The sequence below is a fragment of the Falco biarmicus genome, chromosome 6 (assembly GCF_023638135.1).
Source record: "Falco biarmicus isolate bFalBia1 chromosome 6, bFalBia1.pri, whole genome shotgun sequence".
NCBI classification, from domain to species: domain Eukaryota; kingdom Metazoa; phylum Chordata; class Aves; order Falconiformes; family Falconidae; genus Falco; species Falco biarmicus.
The window spans coordinates 21,019,443-21,036,729 of record NC_079293.1 but is presented as its reverse complement, the minus strand read 5'-3'; the positions used below and the strand labels follow the sequence as shown (position 1 = coordinate 21,036,729).

General features: G+C 38.1%; 1 protein-coding gene across 1 annotated transcript in view; it reads right to left on the bottom strand.

Annotated features, from left to right (window-relative positions):
- Positions 1-17,287, bottom strand: part of CSMD1 (CUB and Sushi multiple domains 1) — a 1,210,323-nt gene that overhangs the window by 300,775 nt on the left and 892,261 nt on the right. Inside the window, exons 15-17 of the mRNA XM_056344568.1 lie at positions 13,422-13,616; positions 9,132-9,270; positions 1,401-1,588 (exon numbers count right to left, since the gene is read on the bottom strand). Coding sequence (XP_056200543.1) covers positions 1,401-1,588; positions 9,132-9,270; positions 13,422-13,616 — 522 coding nt within the window. The remainder of the gene's footprint in view (positions 1-1,400; positions 1,589-9,131; positions 9,271-13,421; positions 13,617-17,287) is intronic.

The window sequence follows — 17,287 nt, the reverse complement described above, 5'->3', positions numbered from 1 at the left end:
GAAAAAGCCTGTGAGACAAAATTTTTAGCTTTCGTTATGACTTTAAAATTTAAAAATTCAAAATATATGAGCTTTTTATATAAAGGGCTTTTTTATATATACTCTGTGCATAGTGGCTATATGTAAAAGAAGGTGAAGATCATTTACTAGATTTCTGTCATCTTTACCCGTTAAAGATCTAATCCAATTTCAAGGTTTAAAGTCCACTAATCAAAACTAAGTCTGACATGTTATCAGTCTACCTAGAGAAACAGCACTGACAACTAGTATAATGTGTGTGAGATATCAAATTTCTCAACAAAGATAACAAGTGAATACACAACTATTATTCTGAATCATTTAATAACTGGACCTTTCTCTTTAAGAATTTGTAGGGCAGATATTTTATTACTAACTTTTAATTTTTAATAGAAGAACACATATCTACTTGATAGGGAGCTTAAAAAACAAAATTATAAATATTAAAGGAATGTCTTACAAAATGTAACAGCAGCATTTAGATCCAATACTATCAGGGAAAATCAGTATCTTCAGGTTAACTCATGCAGAAACCTACCTACTGTTCCTTGTCTTTACATGATTTAGCAGCTTTGCTATTATCTGTTCAGCCATTACCACCACCATGTCTGAGCCAAAGCTACAAGAAGATATGCAGAATTTCCAAGTTTTGATATAGCTATGAAATATTTTGGGCATCATTCCAGATTCAATATGACAGCAAATTTACTGCAATCAGATTAGTTTCCAAATAAGAAAAATCAATAAATGTTATTTGTTTAGCACAACCACACTAAATGCATAAGCCTTCTTGATTGAGTACTTAGGAGAATGACTATGCTATCATATAAAGATAAGCGTAACTTCAGACCATATAAAATATGTAATTTACATATCTAATTTAAAATAAAATGCTATTGTAATGATTCTGCAGTTCACAGAGACATATTATTATGCATTTATTTGCATTTTTGAATCACCACGGACAAGGCCCAATTCTGCTTGGTACTGAAAAAGTGTATTAAAGCCAGAGAAAAAGAGAAAGAGAGAGAAAGAGAGTGTGTGCGGGTGGGGGTGGGGTGGGGTTTGGGGGTGTGAAACCCAAACAAACCGAAAAAGGACAGCATACCTTTACCCATAAGGGCAAGTTTCTTAAACTACTTTCCATTTTGTTAAAGACCAAGGTCCATAAATATTGTGAATAACATACAAGAACTCATGAAACAAAAATTTCCAAAATGAAATAATCATTTCAGAATTGTCAATATAACATAAACTAAACATAATTTGTTCTTATACAAACATAATTACTGAAGTTTATTTTTTCACATTCATTTGCTCATTTTCAAATTGAATGTTATTTTTGAAATTAAATAAAAATCTCAGAGAAATATCAGACTTACTCTCGTAGCGAATTAGGAAACCAACGCTGGAACGACTGTTGTCTGTAGTGAACAGCAGATACATATAATTTCCAGTACTGATAAGAAACTGAGGTGCTTGTGTTCCATGGTATTCTCCAATTAATGGTGATGAGTTAGCTGGCCCATCTCTGACTTCCAAAGTATCATAATTAACTTCAGTCTGAAATCTAAAAAGGGATATGAAAGTTAGCTGGTGGGTAGAGGTATGGTGTTGCTTTCTTTAACTGCTAGAAATGCAACCATGTGTAACTGATCAAGAATATCATACACATAAAAACTTGCCTATCTACGGGTCCATCACTGTATTACTGAGGATAACAACTAAGGAAGGTTTTACACATATTTTTCCTTGCTTTCTTGTGTCTGGTATCATAAAATCTACAAGGGATGTATTATACCTCAGATCAACCATATGACTGTGCTTCAGAAAGACATTTAGTGGAGAATTTGGGTACAAAAATGCAAATTGTCTCAAAGAAAACTGCATTATGAAGATCCAAGAGATTTCTTGCCCTCAGGCTAAATAATAGTTGGACATCCTAGGAACATCTTCCATATGTCATTATCTCATCTCAATAATTTCAACATTTGACATTTGATATCTGCTACTTGGCAAAAGCTGTTTTATATATGCAACTGTTTAATTTTTTATCTAAATATTTTTTTTAACATAGTTGGCTACTTTACTTGTGAACAATTATTTTTGTCCTATCAAGTAAAGCAGTACAAAAATCCTAAACTTAAATCAAGCCCTCATTTTGAAATTTCTTGGGAGTTATAGTAAGCAGAAATCCTTAGTTTATCTCAGTGTGTCCAAAACACAGATAATATAGATGAGTGGAACAGGAGGTGACTAACGACTTGACTCACAAGAACAAACAACTTTAAAACCAACAGCAGAGTCAATGTCTGTGTCAATCACTAAACCACATTACATTTCTCCAGTTCATAAAGCATGTCTATGTGTACTGCCATCCACTACTAGTTGTTCTTTACTCAAACAGCTTAAATCTGCTCTTTCTGTAGCTGAAACGCTGGCTAGCATTTTTCGCACCAGATGTTTTTCAAGACTGTGGTTATATTAGATACTGTTGCAAATTGCAGCATCTAAACCATGCACACATCAATTTTTCAGTCAACAAAGTTTGTGCTATTACACAGATATCCATACTGGTCTAAATATATTCGCCTGCATACCTAATATTCTTATTTTCATAAATTTTTAATCTTTCAGAAATGCATATGTTCTGAGATTTTCTCTTCTTTTCCCACAGGGCTTATTAGTTCAACTTCTGAGAGCAACAAACTGTGTCCCTATATAATACAACACTTTTTTCAAAGCGATCGCCCTTAAGCTGTCTTGCCAATATGGGACACGTTCAGTGGGCTTGGAGATAAAAAACTGTGTTCTTGTAATTAAAGAAAACTACAAATTATTTTACATTCGGAAAAGGGGACATATAAGGGACATTCCTCCAAAGTGCAAACAACTGTTTACAAACCTATACTTTGTTAGGTAATGGTGACAGGATGAGCAAGCTCCCCAGCCAGGCCATTATAGTTTACAGACCAATTAGCATCGGTCATGTAAAATCATCTTCACGGACACAGCAGTATTAGTAACAGAAAGTCTGGATTTAGCACACATTTAGTAATCTCTATAGTTCTCTCATGATTCCCTGAGAACAAAAGCACATTCAGAAATTGGAAGGTGTTTGCTTAACTATGAAAGCTTGGAAACTTATGCCCTCCATAGTGTTCCTTCCTCTTCACACAGAGAACTCTCCAGATTTATGGTGCTTTCAACAAAGCTACCTACTCTGAATATTTTGGCTAAAATCCAGACAATTGTTTCACTGTTATCCATCCACTCGGACAGCAGAATACAGGGCTTGTAGGCTTGCTAATACATTTGGCATTTTCAGGAGCAGTTTCTGGCAGTCAAGACACCTAGCATGGAATGGCCTATATCAATACTATTAAATACATCCTTTAAACCTTTCATAAAAGGAGATTTTATTCAAATTTCCTATTATGAATGATCGCTTGCCCACGCTAACTCCTGGCCATGCTTGATAATTATTTGGGAGAATGCTAGCTGGCAAGCTCAAGAAGTGTTAGGGACAATTTCAACAATTTAACTGCACAAACACATGAGTTCTTGTGTCTGGGAAGGTTTTCTGGTTCTGTTTAATTTACCAAAAAAGAAAGTAACAGAGGGCATCACTAAAGTACTTGACAGATTTTTCAGTACCTTATTTTTTATTCAGTTCCATAATTTCAGAGATTTTACATTGATTTACCCCACAGCAGAATGAGGAAAACAGACAAACACTGCTAGGCTGGTTTAAATACTTTATTTATACTCATAATGAATGGACTCAAGATCAATAATTCAATGGTTCAATTATTTTGACAGTTATGTTTGTGAGGGAAACTAATCTGTCACTGAAATGATAAATCATGTTAACTTATTATTGGGAGTACTACATCCTTAGTGAAAGTAATTAATTAAGAGTTAGTTTTTGGTGTATTTATTTTGTTTTAATGTTTATTAGCATACTTATGTTAGTAAAAGGTCGGGTGTCCTCCAAATGTTCACAGAGAATTTTTAGGACTTCAGTAATGCTATGTTGTACTATTTCTCATATATACTTAGGTGGGTTTTGAATAAGGAGATTTGTTTATATTTTATCCAATGAATTTTCATCAATATTCAAAGTAGAAAAAAATTTTCCAGTCAGCAGTTATCCTTTTAGCCCTCTTCCTTATGGCTCAAATCACTTCGGTAACTTTTTTGTTACCTTTCCACTCTGTCATGGTCTGAAATGCAAAATGTTTCAGTGTAAAATGTTCATAGGCTTACACAGTCATTTTCTGCTGTTTCTGGAAAGTTTCTAAGTATTCCGGTAAGGCACATTTGTCTAGCAACAGTAAAGCTTAATTAGCTCAAGACTGAGATAATTTACATTATGACTATCACGTTCATGAGAAGTTTCATTTTGGCAGCTGTATCTGTGATGGCAAGTCAAGTAGCAGAGTATAAAAGAGCTCTATTTTCCCCAAACTAGACAAAATACTTGACAAAATATTGTACTTGTGAAAGAATTGAAAAAAACCAATTAATTGATTTGTAAAATTTATTTGATAGTGATTTTGCTTACTGATTTATAATTTGCTAATGTTATATCAGACAGCAGAGTTAGTTTCTTGTAAGTAATCAAAAGGTTTTCCATCCAATCTTTAATCTGGGTAGCAAAGCCTTAATGTTAACAAAAGAAAATGTATTTATTGAAAAAGGAAGATTATTATACTATCATGAACTTCCCAAAGTATAACAGTTTTAATTAAATTTATAATAAGATGAAAAAAACCTGCCAGGAAAGGTCCATAAACCTCCAAAGAAAGCAAGGAAAAGTTTCTTCTCTGTCTACCACAACCAGTGTGCTTAATGGTAATATTGCTTTGTAATTGAAATATTTAGGGAAAGGAGAGCAGAATCCTTCTTTTAATAATGCTGATAAAAAGCTGGAGTAGATTAACTGACTGTCTGCTGTACATTAAAAATTATACATGATCAGAATTCTCAATTTCGTATCAGGGTGAACTCCCAGTTCTTGTTTAGTATCATTGCAGTTCAATTTGTAAACAAATCTCTAGAATTCTGTTAATTGAATATCTGTGTGCATCTGTCTAAAATTCTGTAAATTTAGACTTAAACTGGATCATATGTCAGAGGAGCCTAGGTTTCCCATTAATATCCTAAGAAATATAGCGGTCATACTGTTAAGGTCATAGTCATCCAAATATCTGCAACTTCAGGCGACACATTTCCTTTTATAACATTAAAATGCTCCATCTTACAACTTATATGGCTGTTTGTTTTCACTGTATTTGGGAAGACACCCCTGAACCTCATGCTTCCAATGATTTATTTTTTTAAAAAAATCTGCCAAATAAACATAAGTTTGTAATTAAAATATTAAGTCTTTAATGATAAAAAAAAAAAAAAAAACAACCAACCTCAGCATCTTAAAATTCTGGAACTCCCTACTGAATGCAATGAAAGCAAACCACCTTTTGTTGTTGTAAGAAGTAACATGATAATTTTATGAAAATTGTTTAAACAGCTCTCATTCTTCTCTGGTATTGGTCATTTTCTCCTTTGTCCCTGACTTTAACACATTTATAATAGGAGAATAAAAGAGCACTGGAAAAAGGATATGGCAAACTAAATATATAACCTATTTTAATCTTCCCCCTAAATTACGTTCCATGCCCCTTATCATGTTCACAAAAATCTTCATTATTATTTCTTGACAAAGGGTTACCAGAACTTTAGCAGCTCAGTGACAAGTCTAAGTTCAAACCATATCATTTCATATGTCAAGGTGTAATTATTTCTCTTATGATTCACTTTGCATTTACTTAACGTACTTGCAAATTTGTTACCCAGACACCCAGTCTTGTAAGAATCTTCATCAATTCTTCAGTCATCCCTTGTTTATAATATCCTGAATAACTTAGTATTATTAATCCAATTTTCTCCTTTTTAAGATAATTTCTGAACATGCTGAACAGTTTTGGACATAACAGAGATCTCTGTAGAATACTCAAAATTCCACTACAAGACTTTTGTTGTCTGTTAATTAAGTTTTTATTTATGCTGTCTCCTTCCTTGTATTAAAATGATGCTTAGCTTTTTAATAGCCCTTTGCAGGGTGAGGTGTAAAAGACAAAACTTGCATTCTGAAAACCCAGATAAACTATATCCAGCATATTTCTATGCTTTCTGACACCATCAAAAATTCCAATAGGTTTCTGAGATAGGATTTCTTTTACAAAAGCCATATTGACACTTCCTCAGTATAGCACACATATCTATGCTTCCACTAGTGCTACACTTTGTTATAGTTTTCCTAGTGGGCATCCAGCATACAGTTCTTTAGGTCTCCATGAAAGATATAAAAGATATAGTTCCTGAAGTGCAGAGGTATCAAGACAGTTTTAAAAGAACGTTATAGTTATACACAACTTCCAATTGTTCAGCGATTTCATCTTTGTACTCATTCAGGACTCCTGGGTGAATGCTGTCTAGTTCTGTTGACTTGTTCACTTTGTCTGTATACACCACCACCTGTACCAGTGGCACTTCAGTCTGAGACAGTTATTCTAATGAGTTCCCCAAGATGAAGAATGTTGTCAGTGTTAAGTTTACATGGGTGCAAGAGGGAAGCAAATAAATCAACGGCAGTGATACAGTAGAAACTCACTAAGCATATTAAAAAAACCAAACCTTTCAGTTCAGGAATGTCCTGAGTTGCTAACTGGAGAAGTACTTAGAGGAAATATCAGATAGACTTATCTGGTCCTCACACTTTCCTAAGATTCAGCATTTTTGTCCCTGTGAGCAATTTAATACCGAGCAAGATTGATCTTTGATTTGACTCAGTCACTTGTATGTTCTTCTGCCCTTCTAAATTTTCATCCTTTTTCATTTTTTCTCTTTAGAAACAGAAGGCTGAATGATACTCAACAATTTTACTCATCACTTTGGACACCATGTGAAGGTGAAACTAGACAATTCCACTATTACTCCTTGGGATACAGGAATAGAAGCCACTGCAGCCTAGCTCCAGGTGTTGTCTTTCCCACTGTCCTTTGCATCTTGTTATCAAATAGAGTATTTAGTGTGATATTAGTATCCAGATCAAAAGCCTAAACAAATGGATAATTTTTACTTATTTTACAAAGATGTTTGAAGGCTGAGGATTTTTAAAGTTTTATTTTCTTTTTTTAATACTTTCTTTGAAAAAAGCACAATGTTGTTAGATACTTGTATGGTTAGACAAATGTATTAATTGAGGTTACAATAATCACAAAAGGATTAAACAAGCTGTGGTTCACATTCCTTGTGCCTAAATCCATTCAGTGCCTCCTCACTCCACATAAGAGTTAGACTATGCTGAAAATTATTCCTCTTGACGAATAGATTATTATTCCAAAAGAAACCTGCACACTATACGGGGACATAATCCCAGTGCATTCCAGTAGCTCTAATTTAGGTCCACACTGCGATAACATTTTTACAAATCAATTGGGATGAGAATTTGATTTATATACTACTTTAAAATTAAGTTTAAGACTCTGCCTTTAACAATATCCTGATGTCTGGACATCTCTTTCTTTGTTGTTTTGATGTCTGTGTCAATGTACTCATGGTGAAACCTGCAGTATACAAACAAAAACCTGATATCCACTGTGTTAGCATATAGTATGCTAATGTACACTGAATCACAGAGTATCTCAAATTGGTAGGGACCCATAAGGATTATCCAGTCCAACTCCTTGCTCCATCTAAAACTAAACCATATGACTAATAGCATCATCCAGGTGCTCCTTGAACTCTGACAGGCTTGGTGTCATGACCACTTTCCTCGGGAGCCTGTTCCAGTGCGCAACCATCCTCTCAATGAAAAACCTTATCCTAATCTCAGATCTGAACTTCCCCTGTTGCAGTTTCATTCCATTTCCTTGTGTCCTGTCTCTGGTCACCAGAGCGAGGAGGTCGGCACCTCCCCGTCCGCTACCCCCCCTTGAGGAAGTTGCAGGCTGTGATGAGGTGACCCCTCAGCCTTCCCTTCTCCAAGCTGAACAAGCTGAATGACCTCAGCTGCTTTTTCTGAGTCTTGCCCTTGAGACCTTTCATCATCTTGGTTGTCCTTCTCTGGACACAATAATTTGATGACCTTTTTCTATTGAGGTGCCCCAAACTGCACACAGTACTCAAGGTGGGACCGCACCGGTGCAGTATGGAGTGGGACAATGACCTCCCTCGACCAGCCAGCAGTGCTGGGCTTGATGCCCCAGGACATGGTTGGCCCTTTTGGCTGCCAGCACACACTGTTGATTTATATTCAACTTGCCATCGACCCAAACCCCCAGATGTCTCTCCACAGGGCTGCTCTCCAGCCTTTCATCCCCCAGTTTGTACATATAACCAGGATTAGCCCAACCCACATAGAGAATCCCAGCACTTGCTCTTGTTAAATGTCATATTTTTGATGATTGCTCAACTCTCTAGTTTATCCAGATCTCTCTGTAAGGCCTCTCTACCTTTGAGGGAGTCCAAAGCTCCTCCTAGTTTAATATAATCAGCAAACTTACTTAATGTACAATTGATTCCTTCATTAGATCATTTATAAAACATTAAGGAACACTACTGGCCCTAGAACTGAGGCCTGGGAACCCCACTGGTGACTGGACATGAGCCTGATGTAACCCTATATACCCTATGATAACTCTTTGAGGCCAACCTGTCATCCAGTTGCTCACCGGGCATATTATGGACTTGTCTAGGCAGATTATGCTCTCTTATATTAAGACTTAGTCATCATCAGGGACAATGCATAGTTGTACCTGAATTCAAAAGTAGTCAGAAATCCCTAAGATATGCCTATTTATGTGCTAGGAGGTGGACATTTAATGCAAATTGTTTAAAACATAAATAAAGACAATATAAAAACAGTTTAAAACTTTTTTTTTTCCTGAAGAGTAGTACTATGAGTGTTGCATCAAAGTTTGTGGGTTGGGGTTTTTTTGGGCTTTTTTTTTTTTTCTGGTTTGAGTTCTTGAAAAATATTTTGTCTCTTAAATTTTAAAACAAATATTTGTGCTCATGCATTACTTGTTAGACTTTATGATTCTCACCTGTCAAAAGTGATCTTAATGGAATGCCCTGGTCTCGCTTCAATCACCCATTCACAATTAAGTGAGTCTTTATAATATCCTGGCCACCCTGGTGGCAAGATAACACCACTTGCTGCTGTCAAATGTCCACCACATGGTGCTGAAAGAAAAAAGCATGTACGCTTTTGTCATACACAGTGTTTCTAATACAATATTATATATATAAAGAACTTACAAAATTTGAATTAAAAAACATAGGAAAATAAGTTTATTATACAACACAACTAAATTTTCGACATTATAAGCACATTCAGAAAATGCAGAGTATCATAGCTTATTACTTTATACATATATTAGTACACAGAGTGTGGCACTTGATTCTGCCAGCCTGCCTTCTGTTGAAACTCACTTTATCTCATTAAAAAATACTGTATCATTATTTTTGAGATCTAGTATGATTCGATAGTTATGTGGAAATATCAGAAAAATTGTTTTCAAGTAATTTATAGTTAATTTTCATTGTACCGTGTCATCTAATACCTTTTTGAGTAATCATTCAGCTCAGGGGAACAGATTGTTGTAAATATTCCATTAAATCATAAACCAGGTGAAACTGGAAGGGACCTCTGGAAATTATCTAGTCCATCTCCTGCTCAATACAGCAGATTGCACAGGACCACATTCAATCAGGATCATGCCCGCCCTCCAAAGACAGACACTCCACAGACTCTCAGGGCAATCTGTTCCAGTGTTCGATCACTCTTATTGTGAAAGGTTTTTTTCTTATGTTTAAACAGCATTTCTTGTATTTCAGTTTGTGTTCATTTCCTCTTGTCCTGTTACTGGACATCACCGAGAATCTGGCTCCATTTTCTTCACAGCATCCCATCAGGTATTTATAGACATTGACAATATCCCTCCTGAGCCCTGAGCCTTTTCTTCTCCAGCCTAGACAACCCCAGTTCTCTGAGACTCTTCTTGTATGACAGATGCTCCAAGTCCTTAATTATCTTTGCAGGTCTTGTCCGGACTCACTGCAGTATGTCTACATCTCTCTTGTACTGAGGATCCCAGTACTGCACACGGCACTCCTAACGGAGCCTCACCAACGCTGAACAGAAGGGAAGAACCTGCCATTTCCTCTCAGCCCAGTTCTCTGGCCTCTCTGTCAAGGTCCCTCTGAACAGCAGCACAAGCATATTGTGTATCAGCCACTCCTCTCAGTTTTACATCAACTGCAGACTTGCTCAGAGTGCACTCCGTCCCAGCGTTCAGATCACTACTGATCATTTTAAACAGTATTGGACCTAGTATTGACCCCTGGGGTACACCACTATGGACTAGCCTCCAGCTGGACTTCATGCCCAGGGCCACAATCTTCTGAGCCCAACAGTTTAGTCAGTTTTCAGTTCACCTCACTGTTCACTTCTTTAGCCCACATTTCATCAGTTTGTAAATGAAAATCTTATATGATACAGTGTCAAACACCTTACTAAAAAGGATATAAAAAATATCCATTAGTCTTCCCTTATCCACCAGGCTAGTCATCTCATCATAGAAGGCTATCAGGTTGGTCAGGCATTATTTCCCCTTCATAAATTCATGCTGACTGCTCCCAGTCACCACCACCTTCTTCATTATTTGGAAATGGTTTCTAGGAATATCGCTTCAGTTCCTTGGATGCCTCTTCTTTCCTTTCTTGAAAACAGGAATTTGCTTTCTTCTAGTCCCCAGAAACCTCCCTGGGTTAAATGACCTTCCCATGATGATTGAGACTGGCCTTGCAATGTTGTTGGCTTGCTTACTCAGCATTCTTGGGTGCATCCCAGCAGGCCCATTTCTGCATGTCAGATTTGTTTAAATGTTCTCTAACTTGACTCTCTCCCATAAAAGGGAAAAAAAAAGTATTGCAACAGGGCTATGAAAGTAACAGGGCTAGACAAGGGAACATTTTTCAGATCAGCATCAGGATTAAACAATGGCAGAAATGACTGAACAAATTTTGGGAAACATGAGCCACTTAAAAAATTAAGCTGTCATAGCACAGGGATGCTACATTTTACCTAAGGTTATGGAGCAGTCTAAAACAGGAACACTTTCAAGGACAGGTAAACGTATCTTAGTATCATTTGTATTACACTCAAGTAATCAGTGGTATCATTATTAGCAAATTCCATGTTGCAGTGCAGGAAATCTTGTCATTTCTGTTTCTCTAAGTAGCAACAAGCAAACCTATTATGCCATATGGAAATAAATAGTAACGTGAATCTGTAAGTAGTGAATTAAATTCCTCATTTTGATTCAATGTTTTTAACAGCAAAAAAAAAAAAATAATTGACCTCAGAGTGGTTATTTGATTTCATTCATGACTTGGACTTGTCTCTGGGAAGTTTTTCCAGACTTAAGAAAGTGGGGGAAAAAAGCAACCCACAAAACAGAAAATATACAAAATGAATTGTCTCAGGAGCGAAATGATTGGCCAGGAAAATAGCATTTACATTACTTGTGTATAGCTAATAAAGAATGCAGTTTATTGCATGGTGGTTTTTTAAATCAAATTTTGTTGTATTAAAAACAAGAACAACCTGAAGACTGTTGATCCTCACCTGATCATAACACATCACTTTGCATATTTCAGGTGTTGCTTATACAAATTGTTAAGTATACAAATCCACAGAGCAGTGCAACAAAAAACAACAGTTGCTCAGAAATCTCAGATAACTAGAAGCAAACTAAATTGTCTCTAAATTAACTAGCAAGGATGCTTAGTCCATACTGTAATCCAAATCCAGAAACTCCTTCAATTATCAACTAGAAAGAGAATCCACGTAAGAAAATAACACAACCTGAATGTAACTTAAAAGAACTGAATTTCATTCTATATCAAAATAAACAATAGGCAAAATCTGGGGGGGGGGGGGAAAAAAAAAGAGTTTAATAGTTTAATCCTTTCTCGATTAAAAACTAGGTAAATGTCTTGTAAGGTTCAAAGAAAGGATAACTCAATGTTACTTATGTATTTTCTTAAGGAGTGATTCTTGTATTTGTTTTCTTCATCATTTTTTTCTCAAAGGCTTATCTTGGCTTGTTTATATATGTGTGTGGAAATAAAATCACACAAAGATTTCACTGAGTATATTAACAATTGTGTATCGAGTTTCAAAACGAGAAAATATCTTTTGATGAACTTTGCCCTACTCTTTACTTTGGAGTGGGCTGGTTTTGCTCTAGGCAAACTCATCACATGCAAAACTCATTCCATGCCTTAATCAGGATAAGAAATCCTGCTAGTACAACATCTAGGTTCACACACACAACTTCTACCAGGCTGCTAATATGTTTTTTCCAGTATCTCTAAATTTTCTTTCTTTCTTTCTCACAAATTTTCTTTCTGTCTCAGAAATGTAGTGTTATGAGACCTAAGCTGTCAAATTGCCCAAATAAAAACCTTGAAAGTGATATGACCCAGATCCTTAAGTTACTGCAATGACACTGAAATTAATGGAAGTGTGAGAGTGACATCAATTAGAAGGTTTGGGTTTGTTTCTTCAAAAAAGTATTTTTCACTAAGTGTCTGATTATTTATCTATCTCTTGTTTACTAAAAGATATATATTTTTTTTAACATTACTTTAAAAAAAACCCCACACTAATTTATTAACTACATTCTTATGTCTTGCCTTAGAACCCATCTCTGTATAGCATCAAGGAGTCAACCTACTTTTTTTTTTTTCTCGCTGTATTTCATACTAGAGAGAGAGTTAAATACTAATAATTGCTCATCTTAGTCTGTTTATTCACATAGGCAAGAACAAGCAAAGTTTGAAATTTTGGGGAATATAATGAATATTAAAACATAGCTCTGATTTTCACTATATTTCTCAGGAAAAAATGTTCTGCAGGTTAATATGTTACATACATAAATTCAGGCATATTTATGTTTTGAAAAAATTAAAGGTGCAAATTTTTAAAAAGGACTTTTAAATAGGATCTTTACTTTGCTTTTTATGTGGTAGATAGTTATGTTCTTCAGTATGCTGTAGCCAAAACTGTAGTAAGAGCTATAACTCACTAGCAAGTAATGATGGTGACAGCAAGAACTTGAAAAGAATAGCAACCAGACTTTTACAATGCTAATTTATTCCAAAAAAATAAAGAAATCTTATTTCTATTATTGCTATCTCGTTTGACAAGATGAACAAATAACTTCAGCTAAAGCAATCTTATTTATGAGCAAAATGTAAAAAATAAGCTAAATTTAAATAGTTTCATCATTCAAACCATAGGTATTAAGTGGAGATTGTGTCCTTACCTTCACAACGTGGGACAGTAGAGCTCCATACTACATTTCCATCTTGCATAATACATGTTATGGTTTCAGAACCTTGGGTTTTCACAAAGCCATCATCACAGTGAAAGGAAACAGAACTTCCAAGAAGGAATCTGTCTCCAAAACGCCTCCCATTTATAGGAATGCCTGGATCATGACACTCATTCTGACCAAAGGCTGGTAAAACATAGTATATAATAAGAATAACAACAACAATACTATTAATAATTACAACAAGAAGAAGTACCATCCCTTTTAAACTTGTTTTGTTTTGTTTTTTTTTTTTTTTAGAAGAGGGAAATAACATTTTATTTGTAATATAATAATACTTATTAGCACCAGAAAGGAATTCCTGCCACTGCAGCCAGTAGGTCAGACCCATCAAGGGCTCAACTTAAATGCATCTAAACACATAGCATGGGCAATAAACAAGATGAGTCAGTCGAGTGCACACCTGCAGGGCTATGATCTTATTGGCATCATGGAGATGTGGTGGGATGGCTCGCATGACTGGATGTTGGAATGGAAGGATACAATCTTTTTAGGGAAGACAGGCAGGGGAGAAGAGGAGGGGGTGTAACTCTCTATGTCAATAACCAGATGGAGTGCATGGAGCTCTTTCTGGGGATGGATGAGGACCTGACCAAGAGCTTATGTGTCAGGATTAAAGGGAGGGCTGGGGCAGATGACATTACTGAGAGGGTCTGCTACTGGCTGCCCAGCCAAGAAGACCAAGAGGATGAACAGAGATAGGAGCCACCTCACATTCCCAAGCCCTTATACTCACGGGGGACTTCAAACACCCAAGTATCTGTTGGAGGGACAACACAGCAGGGCACAAGCAATCTTGGACGTGCCTGGAAAACACTGGCAATAACTTTCTTCTCTATGTGATAGAGGAGCAAACAAGGAAAAGTGCTATACTGGACCATGTTCCTACCAACAAGGAGGAGCTTATGAGGAATATGAATCTCAAGGGCAGCCTTGGCTGCAGTGACCATGAAAAGGTGGAGTTCAAGATCCCTAGGGCAGCAAGGAGGGACCACAGCAAGATCACTGCCCTGGGCTTCAGGAGAGCTGACTTTGGCCTCTTCAGGGATCTGCTTGCTAGAGTGTCATGGGATAAAGCCCTGGAGGGAAGAGGGGCCCAAGAAAGCCAGTTAATATTCAAGGATCCCCTCCTCCAAGCTCAGGACCAATGCATCCCAACCAAGATAAGTCAGGCAAAAATTCCAGGAGGACTACATGGATGAACAAGGGGCTCCTGGATAAACTCAAACACAAAAAGGAAGCCTGCAGAGGGTGGGAGCAAGGACAGGGAGCCTGGGAGGAATACAGAGAACTTGCCCAAGCAGCCAGGGATCAGGTTAGGAAAGCTAAAGCGCTGATTTCATTAAATCAGGCCAGGTACACTAAGGGCAACAACAAAAGATTCTATAGGTACTTTGATGCTAAAAGGAAGACTAGGGAAATTGTGGGCCGTCTCCAGAAGGAAACAGGAGAGCTGGTTACCTGGGACATGGAGAAAGCTGAGGTACCCAATGACACTTTTGCCTTGGTCTTGCATGGACAAGTGCTCCAGCCACACTGCCTAAGTCGCAGAAGGCAAAGGCAGGCACTGGGAGAATGCAGAACTAACGACTGTAAGAGATCAGTTCAAGACTATGTAAAGAACCCAAAGGTGCACAGCTCCACAGGACCTGATGAGGTGCACCCACAGGTTCTAAGGGAACTGGCAGATGAAGTGGCTAAGCTGCTATCCATCATATTTGAGCAGCCATGGCAGTCTGGTGAAGTTCCCATGGGCTGGAAAAGGGAAACATAACCCCTATTTTTTTAAAGGGAAATAAAGAATACCCATGGGAACTACAGGCCAGTCAGGCTTTCCTCAGTGCCAGCCAGATCATGGAGCAGACTCTCCTGGAAACTATGCTAAGGCACATGGAAAATAAGGAGGTGATTGACTGGTGACAGCCAGCATGGCTTCACTAAGGACAAGTCCTGCCTCACAAATCTGGTGGCCTTCTACAATGGGGTCACAGCACTGGTGGATGAGGGAATAGCAATTGACGTCACCTACCTGAACTTGTGCAAAGTTATTGACACTTCCTACACGACATCATTGTTTGTGAACTGGAAAGACATGGATTGGACAAATGGACCACTTGGTGGATAATGAATTGGATAGATAGTTGCACTCAAGGAATTACAGTCAATGGCTCAGTGTCCAAGTGGAAGCAGTGAGAAGTGGTGTTCCTCTGGGGTTGGTATTGGGACTGGCACTGTTCAACATCTTTGCTGGCAACATGGACACAGGGTTTGAATGCACTGTCAGCAAGTTTGATGAGAATACCAAGTGGTGTGGTGCTATAAACACGCTGGAGGGAAGGGATCCCATCCAGAGGGATCTTGACAGGCTTGAGACGTGGGCCCGTGTGAACCTCATGAAGTTCAACAAGGCCAAGTGCAAGTGCCTGCACGTGGATCAGGGCAGTCCTGAGCAAAAATACAGGCTGGGCAGGGAATAGATTGAGAGCAGCCCTGAGGAGAAGGACTTGAGGGTGTCGATGGATGGTAAGCTCAATATGGCCTGTCAATGTGTACTTGCAGCCCAGAAAGCCAACCAAATCCCACGCTGTATCAAAAGAAGTGTTACCAGCATGTTGAGGGAGGTGATTTTCCCCCTCTGCTTTTCTGTTGTGAGACTCCACCTGGAGTACTGTGTTTAGCTATGGGGCCCTCAACACAAGTAGGACATGGACCTGTTGGAGTGAATCCAGAGGAGGGCCACAAAGATGATTGGGGTCTGGAGCACCTCTCCTAGGAAAACAGCGTGAGGCAGTTGGGGTATTTCAGCCTGGAGAAGAGAAGTCTCTGGGGCAGGGGTTCTCAAACTTTTTAAACAGGGGGCCGGCGCGTGGATGAAGTGGCAGGCAGTCATCTGCGGCTGCTTGGTTTCCCCCCAACCCCCGGCGGGGGGTGGTGGGCGTGGGGGGGTTCTGTAAATACCGGGGGCCAGATTGAGGACCCTGGGGGGCCGTATCCAGCCCATGGGCTGTAGTTTGAGGAACCCTGCTCTGGGAAGACCTTATAGCAGCCTCCCAGTACTTAAAAGGGTCCTACAAGAAAGCTGGAGAGGGACTTTTTAGAAGGTCATGGAGTAATAGGACAAGGGAGAGTGGTTTTAAGCTGAAAAAGGGTAGATTTAGATATCAGAAAGAAATTCTTTACTGCTAGAATGGTGAGACACTGCCACAGGTTGCCCACAGAAGATGTGGATGCCTCGTCCCTGGAAGTGTTCAAGGCCAGGCTGGATGGGACTTTGAGGAACCTGGTCTAGTGGAAGGTGCCCTGCCCAAGGCAGGGGGCTGGAACCAGAGGATCTTTAAGATCACTTCCAACCCAAATCATTCTATAGTTCTAATATGATATGATAATATATAATACATGATACAATATAATTAAAAGCATAGAAAACTCCTCAGCAGAAAGTTGGCTTTAAATCCAGTGACTTTCCCACAGATGCAACATAGTTCAAATGGAAGGAAGGGTTTTAGTTACGTGTGGCTAAAATACAGTAGAATACCTTGGTTAAATTTCCCACTAGACAAAATCTAGATGTTTGCCTCCAACATAATCAGAAGTATGGTTTTTACATTGTAGGTAATCTGTCAGAAATAAAGGCTACTGCTAAAGAACTATGGCCACTGCTTAGGCCAGACAGCGCAACATTCTAGTGGAACACTCAGAGCAGTCTGCCTCTAACTAGTGATGTGGCAACACAGGGTGCAACCCAAACCTTCATGTGCACCTGTGACCTCATGGGGGTGTTCTCACCAGCATGCGGA